Here is a 13,653-nt window from a genome sequence, read left to right on the forward strand (position 1 = left end):
GCCATGGCCGCAGAGCCTGCGCGTCCGGAGCCTGTGCTCCGCAACGGGAGAGGCCGCAGCAGAGGGAGGCCCGCATACCACAAAACAAGCAAACAAACAAACAAACAAACAAACAAAAAAAGAAACTACGATATAAAATATATATGTGAGAAGTATGGAGTTTTGTTTTGTTTATTTATTTTTTTATTTTTTTTTTTTTTTGCGGCACGTGGGCTTCTCACCGCCGTGGCGCACAGGCTCCGGGCGCACAGGCCCAGCGTCCACGGCCCACGGGCCCAGCCGCTCTGCGGCATGCGGGATCCTCCCGGACCGGGACACAAACCCGTATCCCCTGCATCGGCAGGCGGACTCCCAACCACTGCGCCACCAGGGAAGCCCTGTTTTGTTTATTTTAAAGGTGCGAAGCCAAACTGCTCTTAGAGACTCCATTGATTTTGTTTAGAAAAACACCCTGTCGTTCTTGGCGTGAAAGCTGAAGCTCCCCACCCAGCACCCGCCTCACTGGCCTGGATGGGCCAGCCTGAGAGCTGAAGTGCCCCCTGGAAGCAGACTGGAGAGAGGACAGGAGGGGCTGAAGAAGGGGGGACCAGGACTGGGCAAGACGCAACCTTGTTCTGTCACCTTCGGTAAAAATCTGCTTCCCGCAGCTGCCTGTGTGAATGATGCTCTGGGGGCCGGGGTGGAGAACGGAGGGACGGGCTAGATTCTGCATGGGTAGGGAAAGAAGGAAGTGGCCACAGGAGAGAGATGGAGGATTCAGGGGAAAGAGGACATTGGCACAAGAAGTGACCCGCGTGTGGAGGAATGGGTGCCCCCTTGACAGTGTCCTGTTGCACATTACAGACAGGCTGAATCCACTGTCCGGAACGCTTAGGAATAACCAGGAGGTAGGTCCCTGGGTTAAACGTACTTACATAAAGCAATTACACTAAAATGTTAATTATGATTTTCTCTGAGTGATGGGCTAATAGGTAACGTTTATTCCCGTCTTTGATCCATATTTTCCCATTTTTTAGACAATAAGCCCATTACTGCTCTTATAGTCACACGAAGACCCCGCCAGGCAGAGGCAGGCACTGAGTAGGTCTCCCTGCTCCTCGCCCCTCCCCCTCCACAGAGCCTCCCCTCCCCGGGGGACCCCTCCTCTCTGGGGCATGACCTCTCCCCATCCGCCTGCCACCCAGGGGGCCCACGAGTTACCTTCCTCACACCTGAAGTCGGGGGCAGCCACGTCCTGCAGGGGAATCTGCCGCAAGAAATCCGGGTTCTGGCAGCGCGGGTTCCCCGTCACGACCTTCCTCTTGCGCAGCCAGTCGCCCAGCCAAGCCAGCTGGCAGTTGCAGTTGAAAGGGTTGGCCAGAAGGTTTCTGGAAGAGGCGGGCGGTATGACCACGAAGACAACCACCAGACTCAGCTGTCCCAGCAAAGCCGGCTCCTGCTCGCCACGTGCTGGCCGCACGGCCACCCAACACTCCCAGACAACCAACCTGCCAAGAGGCAACATTCTAACGTGCAAGGACCCAAACACCCTGAGTCTTTTAAAGTGACCACCGGAGAAGGCCGTGTCCTAAGGTGGTGGACGGGCAGGGCTCCGGGGTTCAGTTCGGATGGCTGGTGCCCAAGCCCCAGGCCCGCCTGCCCTCTGAGGCGCACTTACAGCGTGGAGAGGGCCTGGAGGGTGTCGAAGGCCCCAGGGGAGATGGTGGTGATCTGGTTGTCATAGAGCGAGAGGAGGCGGACGCTGCGCAGACCCGTGAAGCTGTCATTGTGGATGCAGCTGATGCGGTTGTTCCTCAGCATCCTGGGAGCCGGGAGAGGAGGGCAGAGCCCGTGCCGTGCCCTGCGGCCATCTGCCTGCCCTGTGCTTTGGCCGCCAGCGGCCAGTTCACAAGTCCTCCTCTGGCGGCACCGAGCCACAGAGAGGGGAGCCACAGCGCCAGGATTCTACACACCTGGGCTCCCCTCCAGGCCTTCACTGCCTCTGAATTGACTGCCTCTCCATCCGGCCCACACGGCCCCCATGCCGATGACCATCACCCTCACCCCCTGGATGCCCAGAGCCTCCCCAACCTCGGGCCACACTCCACATCAACACCTGAGACTTTCCTAAAACTTAAACCCGGCCATGTCGCTCTCCAGCCCAAAGCCCGTAGCAGCCTCTAAACTGTCCACAGAATCATGTTTAAACTCCTTACTGTGACATGTGAGCGCCTGCCCAACCCAGCCCCAGAGCAGCACCTGCCCGCCTCCCCACCCTCCACTCCTCTGTCCTTCAGGCCTGCTGCCCAGGCCTGCATCGGCACACCTTTCCCCGGCTGGATCTCCTTCTAGAATGACCTTCTTCCTCATTTACAGCTGCAAAAGTCTCTGTTCATCCTCAAACATCTGGCTCAATTCCCTTCCCCAAGCAAAAACAAAATCGAAGCCTGACACAGAACAGGCAATTCACAAAAGAAATTAAAATGGTTTAAATTAAAATGAGTGAACTCGGTGAGGGAGATTAAAAGGTACAGACTTCCGTTACAGGATAAATGAGTCACAGCATGAGAGGCACAGAAATAAATAAACAAATAGCTTATGGACATTCACTGAAAAGGGTTCAAATCAAGGACATTTAAGTGATAGTGAATCTTTGCCTGCCAAATTACAAAATAATGAAAAATAAAATAATAACAGTAAAGCCCAGGGTTGGCAGGAGGGTGGGAGGACGGGCATTTTCACGCACAGCTGGCAGGAAAACGACTTGGGACCTGCCCGAAGTGCGCCTGGTGAGATGTGCCAAAATCCCTAAAAGGGCTCTTTGTGCTTTTACCCCGCAGGTCTACCTTTAGGGATTTATCTTTAAGGTAATAACCCCAGATGAGCATAGAATTTCATAACAAAGATATTAATCACAGCATTGCTTGTCATAAAATTAGAAACAGCCTAAATCTCTAATAATTATATAATATATAATCTTTCAAAATGACGTTGTAAAAGAAATCGTAAGGATACGTAAAGACACTCACATTCTGTTTAAGGAAAAAACAGATTACTAAATAAAATGTATTCTAGGATTCCATTAAAATATATCTGTGTGTTTGCATGCCTGTATGTGGGTGTACGTGTGTGTGTGTGTGCGTGTGTGTGTGTAACTGGAAGGATAGTTGTCTATATCAACAATTAACTGTGGTCAGTGGAGGGGTTACAGGCATTCCTTTTCCTGTGCCCTCACCATCCTTCACATGCTCCTGCAGGCTCTGTCCCAGCACCCGCCCTTCCTCTCTCCTCTGTCCACTCCAAGTCTTCCTCAGAAAGAACCCAAGTGACTGGTCGAATAGCCCACGGCACCCTCTTTCAAGGAATACTAGGCATGTATAAAAAAGAATGAGGCAGCCCTCTATGAAGAACCTGCCACACTATCTTTACAAGTGAAAAAAAAGCAAGCTGCAGAACACAGTGCATAATAAATCCCCTTGTGTAAAACAGACAAACAAAAATCCACAGAGAATGCCTCCATGCATTCATTTACCTTACACAAATGCCATGATACGTGCTCAGAAAATAAATCTACAGCCTTACTGCGGGCTGGGATTTAAATCCAGGCTGGTGGCTTCTAGAGGTGATGTCCACAGTGCAGCCACTAGCCACATGTGGCTGTTTATACTTAAATTAATTAAAATGAAACAAAATTCAGAAGTCAGCGCCTCCGTAGCGCTGGCCACATTTCAAGTGCTCCACAGCCGCATGTGGCTACCAGACTGGTCAGTGCGGATGCGGGATGTTTCTGTCCCTGTGGTGAGTCTGACGGGACAGCACTGTCTATCGGACGCGCTAAAGGTCTACGTGATCATCTGAAGAGCTAGTGCTGCCTGGACAGAGAGAGGGGCTCCCTTCAGCGTTCACAGAGGGGTGGATGACCCCAGGATCCCACTCAGCCCTGACATCTGGAGAGCTCTGCCTGGGCTCTGAGTCGCGGGGTCTCAGAATCCCGGGGACGGTGGGAAACCCTCCTACCCCGCCTACACCCACTTGAGTCACCTCTGCGAGGTCCCTGCCGCTGCAGCACCAGCCACTCCTGAACTGCAAACACGTGCTGTGCTCTTGCAGCCTGACCACGGGGCGGTGAGAGGGGACCTCCGGAAGGGCCCACCTCGCCATCCTTCACCCGCCATCGACCCCCCACCCTGGGGAACCAGAAGGCAGCCCTCGTCACGGTGACCAACACCTGATGAGTTGGCGCGCTGCAGCCACGCGCTCTTCCCTTCCCTTTAATGCAGACGCCCACGCTCTGGCTTGGCTTCTGCCCACCCTGCTGCCCGGCCACACACTCACAGCGTCCTCAGGCCGTCCAGGCCCCGGAACATGCCGCTCCGGATGGACTCCAGCTGGTTGGCGGTCAGGTGCAGCTCACTCACTGAGGCTGCGCCCTCGAAGGCCCCGTCTTCAATCTCCGACACCTTGTTGTTGCTCAGATTGCTGGGAGAGGATTGTGGAGTTCAGGACCCTTTTCCTGCACCCAGCTCCCATGCATGGGAGCCCTGCCCCCGACAGGAGCTACCCCACACCCAGAATTTCCCCCCACCATCCTGACCGGCGTCCTGACTGCACCTTCCCGCCAATGGGTAACTCACATTTTCTTCAGATGGGTGAGTTTTTTAAACATCCCGGTGGCCTCCAGGATGGAAATTTCATTGTTGTTTAATCGTCTGTAAGAAGAAATGAAGGGAACTTGTACATCCATAAATGACAGACATTAAAGTATCTTCCAAACTGAGACTATTTGGGACTCAAACAAAGGGGACTCCCAGAAGAATTTCTCTGGTGAGATGAATTGATCCTATTTCAGAAAAGGCTGGACCAAGAGCTGGGGGGGTGAATGGGGTTATTTTTAACCTGAAAAATGACATGAAATTTACATACATAAATGACAGGCATGTGTAGGTATCCGTGCACATGCATATATATCCGTGCACAAATTTATATTTTTAGAGAAAGAAGAAAAATAAAAGAATGGCTTAGGCTACAGCGTTAGCTGATGGAATCAGGTCCCCACAAAGAAAGCAAAAGCATGATTGAGAGAAGCCGCCCTGGTTCAGGCTGGGGACCTGCCCTGCGGGCCAGAGACTGCCTCGCACGGCATGTGGGACTGGGAGTGAGGAGCTGAGGGGCCACTTCCTGCGGAGCCAGCAGCTGGCATGCTCCCAGGGTGGGGTCTCCTGTGGTCCCCCAATAGAGCTGCCACAGAGGAAAACCCGGAGGATGGCTGGGAGGGGTCAGTGGGAACTGGGGGCAGCTGAGGGTGTGGAGTGGCTGGGGGCTCTCACAGCTCGGCCGTGGCCTGGGGGATGCGCTCAGGGATCTTGGTGAGCTTCAGGCTGGAGCACTCCACCATGCTGGCCTCGCAGCGGCACTTGTGGGGACAGACCACGTCGCTGTTGCATTCGCTGTTCAGCTGGTAATCCTCCGTGCCTGTGGTGAGAGGGCGGGGGCCGGGGGCGGAGGAGTTCCAAGCAGCCCTGCCCAGCCCAGAGTCTCCCGGGCCCCCCTGGCCTCCCAGTGCCACCGTCCCACCCAGGGTGTCCTTGGTCCCCCCTCTTACCTGGAATGAAGTACTGCTCTTTGGCTGGGGAGAGAAGCAGAAACAGTACAATGCTGGGATTGTCCAGGCCGTGCAGGAACAGCCCAGGCCCCAGCCCTGCTGCCCAGCGGAAGCTGCCCCGGGAACCAGGTTCGGGTCACAAACCAAGGCCCCAGCGCCCACCCACCCAGCCCTTGTGTGAAGGTCTTGCTACGAACACAGATATTCCTTGCCCAGGCTGATGCAGGGGACAGCGCCACGCCCAAGTAAACCTCTTCCAGGGAGCACCAAAACCACGGGAACGTTCACATACAACGGCACAGGTGAGGATGGACCAGGATCCGGGCTCAGAAGCCGACCCACACTGTCCCCAGCCAGTTGCCGTTTCTGCTGCCCCAGAGCCTGGAGGAGGCGACCATCTCTCTGAGGAGGGTTCCCAGGCCTCCTGAGTGTCTTAAAAGGCTTGAAAGAGAACTGTCCTGGGAGGAGAGGGACCTGGGTCCTTGCCTGTCCTCTCCGGGGTATCTTCAGCAAGCTCTACCACCTTCCCAGGCCTCAGTAAAACAAGGGGTGGGAAACTGTAGATCCAAGTGTACACTGTGGGCCCGCACCCTCCAGCGTGGGTCCAGAGTGGTCCAGGGCACCCTTGTTGGGACCATCCAGGAACATCACAGGGTCCCTGAGCAGAATGAAGGCGGGTGGGTGGGCGGGCAGTCGGGCAGCTACCTGAGCACCGGAACTTCTTGCTCTTGATCTGCCCGATGCGCTTGTTGGCAAGACGCCGGGGGCTGCCGCAGCGGGCGCCGCTGGTCTCGATGGGGTTGGTGCGCAGGAAGTCCGCCAGCCACTTGAGGTTACAGTCGCAGATGAAAGGGTTCTGGGCCAGATGCCTGTCCAAAGGGGGCGGATGGGAGATCAGAGACAAAGCTGCACAGTTGTGCTGACGGCCACCTGGATGGGGCCTCACTGCTTGCTGGTGGCCAGAGCCCACCTGGCCCTGGGGAGAAATGTGCCACCTGGGGGCAGCACCTGGGGCTGCCCACCACCTGTGGAGAAGTCTTACCAGAGCCTGGCAGTGGGGAGGGAACTCCACAGCCTGGAGCTTCCAGCTGTCCCTTCAAGCCTCACTCTGTCCCGTCTCCTACTCACCTCTCCCTCCTTCTGTCCTGTGACAGACAGGAGTGTTTGTCCCACTCTAGGCAGGAGCAACCTAGAGACCGGCCAGGGCACCCCTGTCCTTCCAAGGGTGAGGTGATGGAACGGACATTAGAACCCAAGACCTCAGCATCCAGCGGCCTTCAGACCCCGCCGGTGCCATGAGTCCTGGACTGTTCCCTCCCTGTGGCTTTGGGTGGCAGCAGCCTCTTTCCCACAGCCTCTGTCAAGAAGGGGCTGGGGCCAGGGTGGCAAGGCTGGGCCTGCAGCTGGGGTAGGAGGTCTCAAAGTGCCTGCTGCAGCCCCTCAGCTTTCCATGGAATCTCCGTTCCTACCCCAGGCCATAGGGGCTGCCCCCTCTTGACCATTTTACAGGCCGTCTCCTGACACAGGGAAACTCAGAAAGCATTACTGAGTAGCTGCTTATTGGGGAACCACTCATATCTTCTTGCTGGCTCCCTGTGTTACCCGTAGGATAAATGTGGGGTGGGGGCAGCTGACAGGTGATGCTAGCTGAGGGAACCCGGGTCACTGTAAGTGACCACAGGGGTGTCTTTCCCATTGGCTCTGACCACCCTGCAGGCTCAGACCAGACACATCTGAACCACCTAGCTGCCAGCTTGCCCACCTGTGTCTGGGCCAATGCGGCACTGCGTGCCCTGCTTTCAACACCGAGACAGCCAGGGAAAAGAATCCAGCACCTGTCCTGGCTACTGTTCCCAAGAGCCAATGCTTCTGCATGGGGCCAGCTCAGAGGACTCGCCATGCCATGGCTACTCTTCCTCCATCTAATGCCATTAATTCAAGTCATCTACACACTGGCCTCAGCCCAGGCTCCTGCTATGGCCACACAGCTCTCTCCAAGCAGAGAGGCACGAGCCCTTGCCCAGAGTCTGCGCTCAGCTCAGCTCAGACCTTGGCCATTCTCTCTCCATCCATCCCCTCCTGGGCTCCGCCCTCTGGCCACTGGTCAGTATGCTTGGTGACAGCTTTCCCTGCCCAGCTGTCCTTGCCACTCCCCTTTGCAGCGCCGCCCCACTTTCCTGCCCGAGTCCTGGCTCCTCTCAGCTCCACCAGGTGGGCCAGGCCCCTCCCACCCCTTATGCATCCCGTTGGATGCTTTGTTTCCCCGATTTAAACTGCCAATTTGCACAGCGAAGATGTGTGTGCTGACTCCCCAGGGCAGAGTTCGTGGCTAATCTAAAGTACACCAGGATTCAGGGATTGCTCTGGGGTCCTTCCACCGACCCCATCCACATCTGTTTGTGCCTTAGTACACAGCCTCTGCCTGAACGAATTGCTTCCCTCTAACACAATCTTGGCAGAAAACTCTGTTTAAAATCAACTCAATTACGTTGTTCAGACACGTATTAAAATGTCCAAGGGGTGCACAGTAGAATACATCCTTCTTAAGAGCAGGCTATTTTTGTCAAAAGCAACCTACAAAACTTGAATCACCCACCGAGGCAAGTGGCTTCTGTATAAACTTAAGTATCTGACATAAAGTAGAATTTTTGGAAGGTGTAAAGAGCAGGGAACTGGGGAGAGAAAATGCTCAGGAGGAAGAAAAAAATCTGTTTGGGAAAAGATAATCATGTTAAAGGCACACCCAGAAATAGGCCGCACATGTGGCCAGACAATTATCTCCATGGACATTTCTGATAGTGGAAGGTAGAAGGGGAGACCGATTCCCAGTCTCTTTCTTGGATTAAGCATTAAGAAGTCACAACTAAAAATCTTTTGGGCAGATACTCAACATCAACAGTCAAATAAAACCCACAATGAGCTACCACTTCAAACCCACTAGGATGGCTGTAATCATCAAGAAAATCGATACCAAGTGTGGGCAAGGATGTAGAGAGATTGGAACCTTCATAACATTGCTGGTGGGAATGTAAAATGTACAGCCACTTTGGAAAACAGTGGCAGTTTCTTAAAAGGTTAAACAGAAATTTCCCATGTGACCCAGACATTCCAAGAGAAATGAAACCCTTTGTCCTCGCAAAGATGTGTAAGAAAATGTTCACAGCAGCATTATTCATAATGGTCCCAAAGTGGGAATGATCCAAATGTCCGACAGCGCGGAAGGATAAACAAAACGTGCGCGCGATGGAAAACTGGCAATAAAAAGGAACAAATACTGTCATTGGGTTGGCCAAAAAGTGCCTTCGGTTCTTAAGTGAAAATAAGACACATTTTTCATGTTCACCAAGAATTTTATTAAACAATGTATCCACTCTTTTGTTCCACTACCTTCTGCCATTTTTCAGGCAACTTCATTATTCCATCTTCCCAAAACTATATGGCAAAGTGGGGCTGAGGGAGAAGGGGAAGTTAAAATATTAAATGTCGAGGTTTTGTTTTTGTTTTTGTTTTTGTTTTCGGTACGCGGGCCTCTCACTGTTGTGGCCTCTCCCGTTGCGGAGCACAGGCTCCGGACGCGCAGGCTCAAAGGTTAAACAGAAATTTCCCATGTGACCCAGACATTCCAAGAGAAATGAAACCCTTTGTCCTCGCAAAGATGTGTAAGAAAATGTTCACAGCAGCATTATTCATAATGGTCCCAAAGTGGGAATGATCCAAATGTCCGACAGCGCGGAAGGATAAACAAAACGTGCGCGCGATGGAAAACTGGCAATAAAAAGGAACAAATACTGTCATTGGGTTGGCCAAAAAGTGCCTTCGGTTCTTAAGTGAAAATAAGACACATTTTTCATGTTCACCAAGAATTTTATTAAACAATGTATCCACTCTTTTGTTCCACTACCTTCTGCCATTTTTCAGGCAACTTCATTATTCCATCTTCCCAAAAACTTTTTATCTTTTTGAGCAAAAAACTGTTCCAGGTGATTTTTACAATCTTCCAGGGAATTGACATTTTTCCCATTAAGAGAATTTTGTAAAGACTGAAATAAATGAAAATCCGAAGGCGGATGAATCAGAACTTCCCAGCCAAGCTGTAACAGTTTTTGCCTGGTCATCAAAGGAACATGCGTTCTTGTGTTATCATGATGGAAGATTATGCGTTTTCTGTTGACTAATTCTGGATGCTTTTTGTCGAGTGCTGCTTTCAGTTGGTCTAACTGGGAGTAGTACTTGTTGGAATTAATCGTTTGGTTTTCCGGAAGGAGCTCATAATAGAGGACTCCCTTCCAGTCCCACCATATACACAACATCACCTTCTTTGGATGAAGACCGGCCTTTGGTGTGGTAGGTGGTGGTTCATTTCACTTGCCCCATGATATCTTCTTTTCCATATTGTTGTACAGTATCCACTTTTCATTGCCCGTCACAATTTGTTTTGAAAACGGAACGTTTTCATTACGTTTCAGTAGAGAATCGCATGTGGAAATATGGTCAAGAAATTTTTTTTCTCTTAACTTATGTGGAACCCAAACATCAAAGCAATTCATATAACCAAGCCTGGTGCAAGTGATTTTCAACCCTTGATTTGGATATTTTGAGTATGTCGGCTATCTTCCTCGCGGTATAACGTTGATTGTTCTCAATTATTGTTTCAATTTGATCGCTATAAACTTCAACTGGTCTACCCAACCGTGGAGCATTGTCCAGCATGAAATCTCCAGCACAAAACTCCGCAAACCCCTTTTGACACGTTCGATCAGTCACAGCACCTTCTCCATACACTGCACAAATCTTTTTGTGCGTTTCAGTTGCTTTTTTACTTTCTTGAAATAATGAAACATAGTATGCCAAAAATGTTGTTTTTGTTCTTCCATCTTCAATATTGAAACGGCTACACAAAAATTCACCAATTTTGATAAGTTTTTTTAAAAATGCACACTGATATGACAGCTGTCACAATACAGTCTAACAAAATTGTTTCGAATGTAGTTAAAGACAACTAAGCGCTACTAGAGCCATCTTACGGGAAAAAACGAACGAACCTTTTGGTCAACCCAATACACACTTGCAATATGAAGGAACCTCAAAAACATTATGCTAAGCAAAAGAAGTCAGTCACAAAAGATATATCACCTAAGTCCATTTTTATGAAATATCTAGAAAAGGCAAATCTGTAGAGACAGAAATTAGATTAGCGCTTGCCTGGGGTTGGGCTGGAAATAGGAATTGATTGCAAATGGGCACAAGGGATTTTGGGGGGTAATGGAAAATGTTCTAAAATTGAATTGTAGTGATAGTTGAACAACTGTAAATTTACTAAAAATCACTGAACTGTACACTCAGAACAGGTGAATTTTATGGTATGTAAGCTATACCTCATTCAAGCTTTAAAAAAAATTTTTTTAAATCTCTTGGGGCAAGTAAAACTACAAAATCAATACTGTGACCCATGACACTCAGCCAGAGATCTTGGAGCTATAAACAAATCAAGCAAGATTTTGTAAGTTTAAATCCGCTCGGTTCTGACATAAGACTCGGCCAAGGGTTTAACTATCTGAAGCTGTAATAACAATATCTGATTGTACCTTGGATTTGCATTTTTAAAAATTCTTGTTCTGAATTGTACTTCAGTTGTCAGTATATAATAGTTGTTCACGAAGTTCAGTTTTGCTTTACAGCCTTAACAATGGGGTCTATTCTTATGGTAAAAGCACAACTTAGGGGCAAGTTAACTGATTTCTCAGTGCCAGTGAAGAGATGCCTGAGACCAAATCCCTGCTCTACTAGATGTTATGTGACCTAGGGTGAGTCTGCCTCTGCCTCAGTTTCCTTATAAGTAAGGCAAGGATGATAGAACCTTCATTCATAGGTCACTGTAAGTATTAAGTAAGATAATACACGCAAAGAACAGTGTCCTGGCCTTCAGTAATAAACAGCGGTGACTACCGTTATTATCAGTATTACTACTATTACCATCTCTCCTATGGGAAACCTTCCTGTTCTAACACTCTGCTCCAGCTTTGTGCCCTACTGTTGCCTTGGTGGAAGTGGCCAAGATCTCAGGGATGGTACCTAGGAGGGCAGAAGCACTCCTGAAATCCAGCCAGGTAAACGCACACAGACAGAGGCCGCCCCTGGTGAGCACAATCCATCTGATGTACTAGCTCCCCTTCCACCTTGAAAGCGAGACAGCTCCTCACATGAGACGCTCAGCCCCATTCCCCATCCCCAAGGCTTTCCTGCGTGTGTGTCCCCGGCCCTGAAATCTCCTTAGTGCACTTCTCTCAGCTGTTCTGCCAGCTTCGTAAAATAATCCACCTTTCCAATGTCTCCCTGTGACCTCTCATTTCACATACTTGGCAAGATTTCCCCGTGGGGCTCCCTCCCCATCTCCCTGGCTATAAGTAAATTAATTAGCAGGAGTGGGCTGCCGGCGGGTATGTGGGCTCTAATGAGTTTGTCTTCATGGCTGACATCCCTGCTGACGTGCAGGGTCCCAAGGGAGCAGGAGCTGTGCCTTCTACTCGATCTGTTTCACACTCATCGCAGCACACGTGCAGATCTTAGCTGACGGAGAGCGCGGCACGGCGGGTAAACAGTGGCAGGGGTGGCAACGACAACAACGGCCACGGTAATATTAATAATAAATGCCCATCAGGCATGCACCACAGGACCCACGCGTCAGCACGCTGAGTCAAACTGCAGGCTCAGAACTAAAGATGTGGAATGTAGTGCCTGAGTTTAACCAAATAGTAGAAGATAAGTTTCCCTAAGCAGAAGCATTCCCGCTAAAAAAATAAGGACTCCTTTAAAGCGTAACCGCAACAGCATTATCAAATGAAGAAGGAATGTTAGAATTCACATATCACCATTTCAGGATCCCTAATGAACAAGTGGGTCTAGGCATTGAAATCAATGACTGTGTTTATTACAAAAAGAAAAAAAAAAACAGATATCGTGAGCCTCCTGTTGAAAGTACACAATAGTATGAAGTCATCTTGCCGGAAAAAGAAAAAATACCTGAACCTGACCCAAGCTCCTAGATGAAATTTTCTATCTGCAGGACCTAGAGAGAACAGAGGAACATGTGAAACTACACCACAGGGGATGCAATAAGCAAATCCAGACTGTGGGGAGCTCTATGGATCCAGTAAAGCAGTGTCTTCAACAAATAACATGCAAGGAAAAAGGAAATGGAGACCACACCTATAGATTAAAAACAACTTAAGTAACACATCAACCAGTATCCGCCAATTGTACTGCATAGGCATTTATTTATTTGTTTGTTTATCTACCTATCTATTTATTTATTTATTTATGAGGGAGGGGATTTTAAAATGCTCTTTATTTTAAAAAAATTTTTAATGCGCAGAAATCTCTTGCATTCCTATACACTAACGATGAAAAGTCTGAAAGAGAAATTAAGGAAACAATCCCATTTACCATTGCAACAGAATGAATAAAATACCTAGGAATAAACCTTCCTAGAATTGTTGCTCTTTTAATTTTTAATTTATAATCAGCATTGCTGTCACTGTATTTCATTTAAGACATTATCAACTGCAGGATGCACTATTATTTTATGTATTATCAAGAAAGAACAAAACGCTGCCAGTTAAACATGCCATCAATTGTAATATGCATCCCAACTCCATATTCCTATGAAGAAGATGATATCCACATTTTATGAATGAGTAAACTGAGCCCCAGAGAAGCTAAATAACTTGCCCAGGGCCACACAACCAATAAGGAGCATAGCTGGAATCTGAACCCAGGATTGTCTAACCCAGAATCTGTCCTCTACCAGAGGCCATACCCGGTGAGCCAAAGGCACAGGCCAAGACCGCTGCCTGTACCTGGAGGCTGTTACCTCCCCTAGGTCCACCTGCTGGGGTGGGGGGGAGGGGGAGGACAAGAGGGCACTCACAAGGTCTGGATGGCCCGCAGGGAGGTGAAGGTTCCCTTGGCGAGACTCTGGATCTTGTTGTCATACAGGGAGAGCAGTGAGAGGTTCTGCAGGTCCTGGAAGGCGTTGGGCCGGATGCAGTTGATCTTGTTGGCATTCAGGAGCC

The 13,653-nt window shown here is 49.8% G+C and overlaps 1 protein-coding gene across 1 annotated transcript in view; it reads right to left on the reverse strand.

Annotated features, from left to right (window-relative positions):
• SLIT1 (slit guidance ligand 1) overlaps positions 1 to 13,653 on the reverse strand; it is a 62,695-nt gene that overhangs the window by 34,249 nt on the left and 14,793 nt on the right. Inside the window, exons 10-17 of the mRNA XM_028484774.2 lie at positions 13,509 to 13,652; positions 6,287 to 6,450; positions 5,582 to 5,605; positions 5,307 to 5,451; positions 4,614 to 4,688; positions 4,315 to 4,458; positions 1,658 to 1,801; positions 1,201 to 1,367 (exon numbers count right to left, since the gene is read on the reverse strand). Coding sequence (XP_028340575.1) covers positions 1,201 to 1,367; positions 1,658 to 1,801; positions 4,315 to 4,458; positions 4,614 to 4,688; positions 5,307 to 5,451; positions 5,582 to 5,605; positions 6,287 to 6,450; positions 13,509 to 13,652 — 1,007 coding nt within the window. The remainder of the gene's footprint in view (positions 1 to 1,200; positions 1,368 to 1,657; positions 1,802 to 4,314; positions 4,459 to 4,613; positions 4,689 to 5,306; positions 5,452 to 5,581; positions 5,606 to 6,286; positions 6,451 to 13,508; position 13,653) is intronic.

The sequence above is a fragment of the Physeter macrocephalus genome, unplaced genomic scaffold (assembly GCF_002837175.3).
Source record: "Physeter macrocephalus isolate SW-GA unplaced genomic scaffold, ASM283717v5 random_229, whole genome shotgun sequence".
Taxonomy (NCBI): Eukaryota; Metazoa; Chordata; class Mammalia; order Artiodactyla; family Physeteridae; genus Physeter; species Physeter macrocephalus.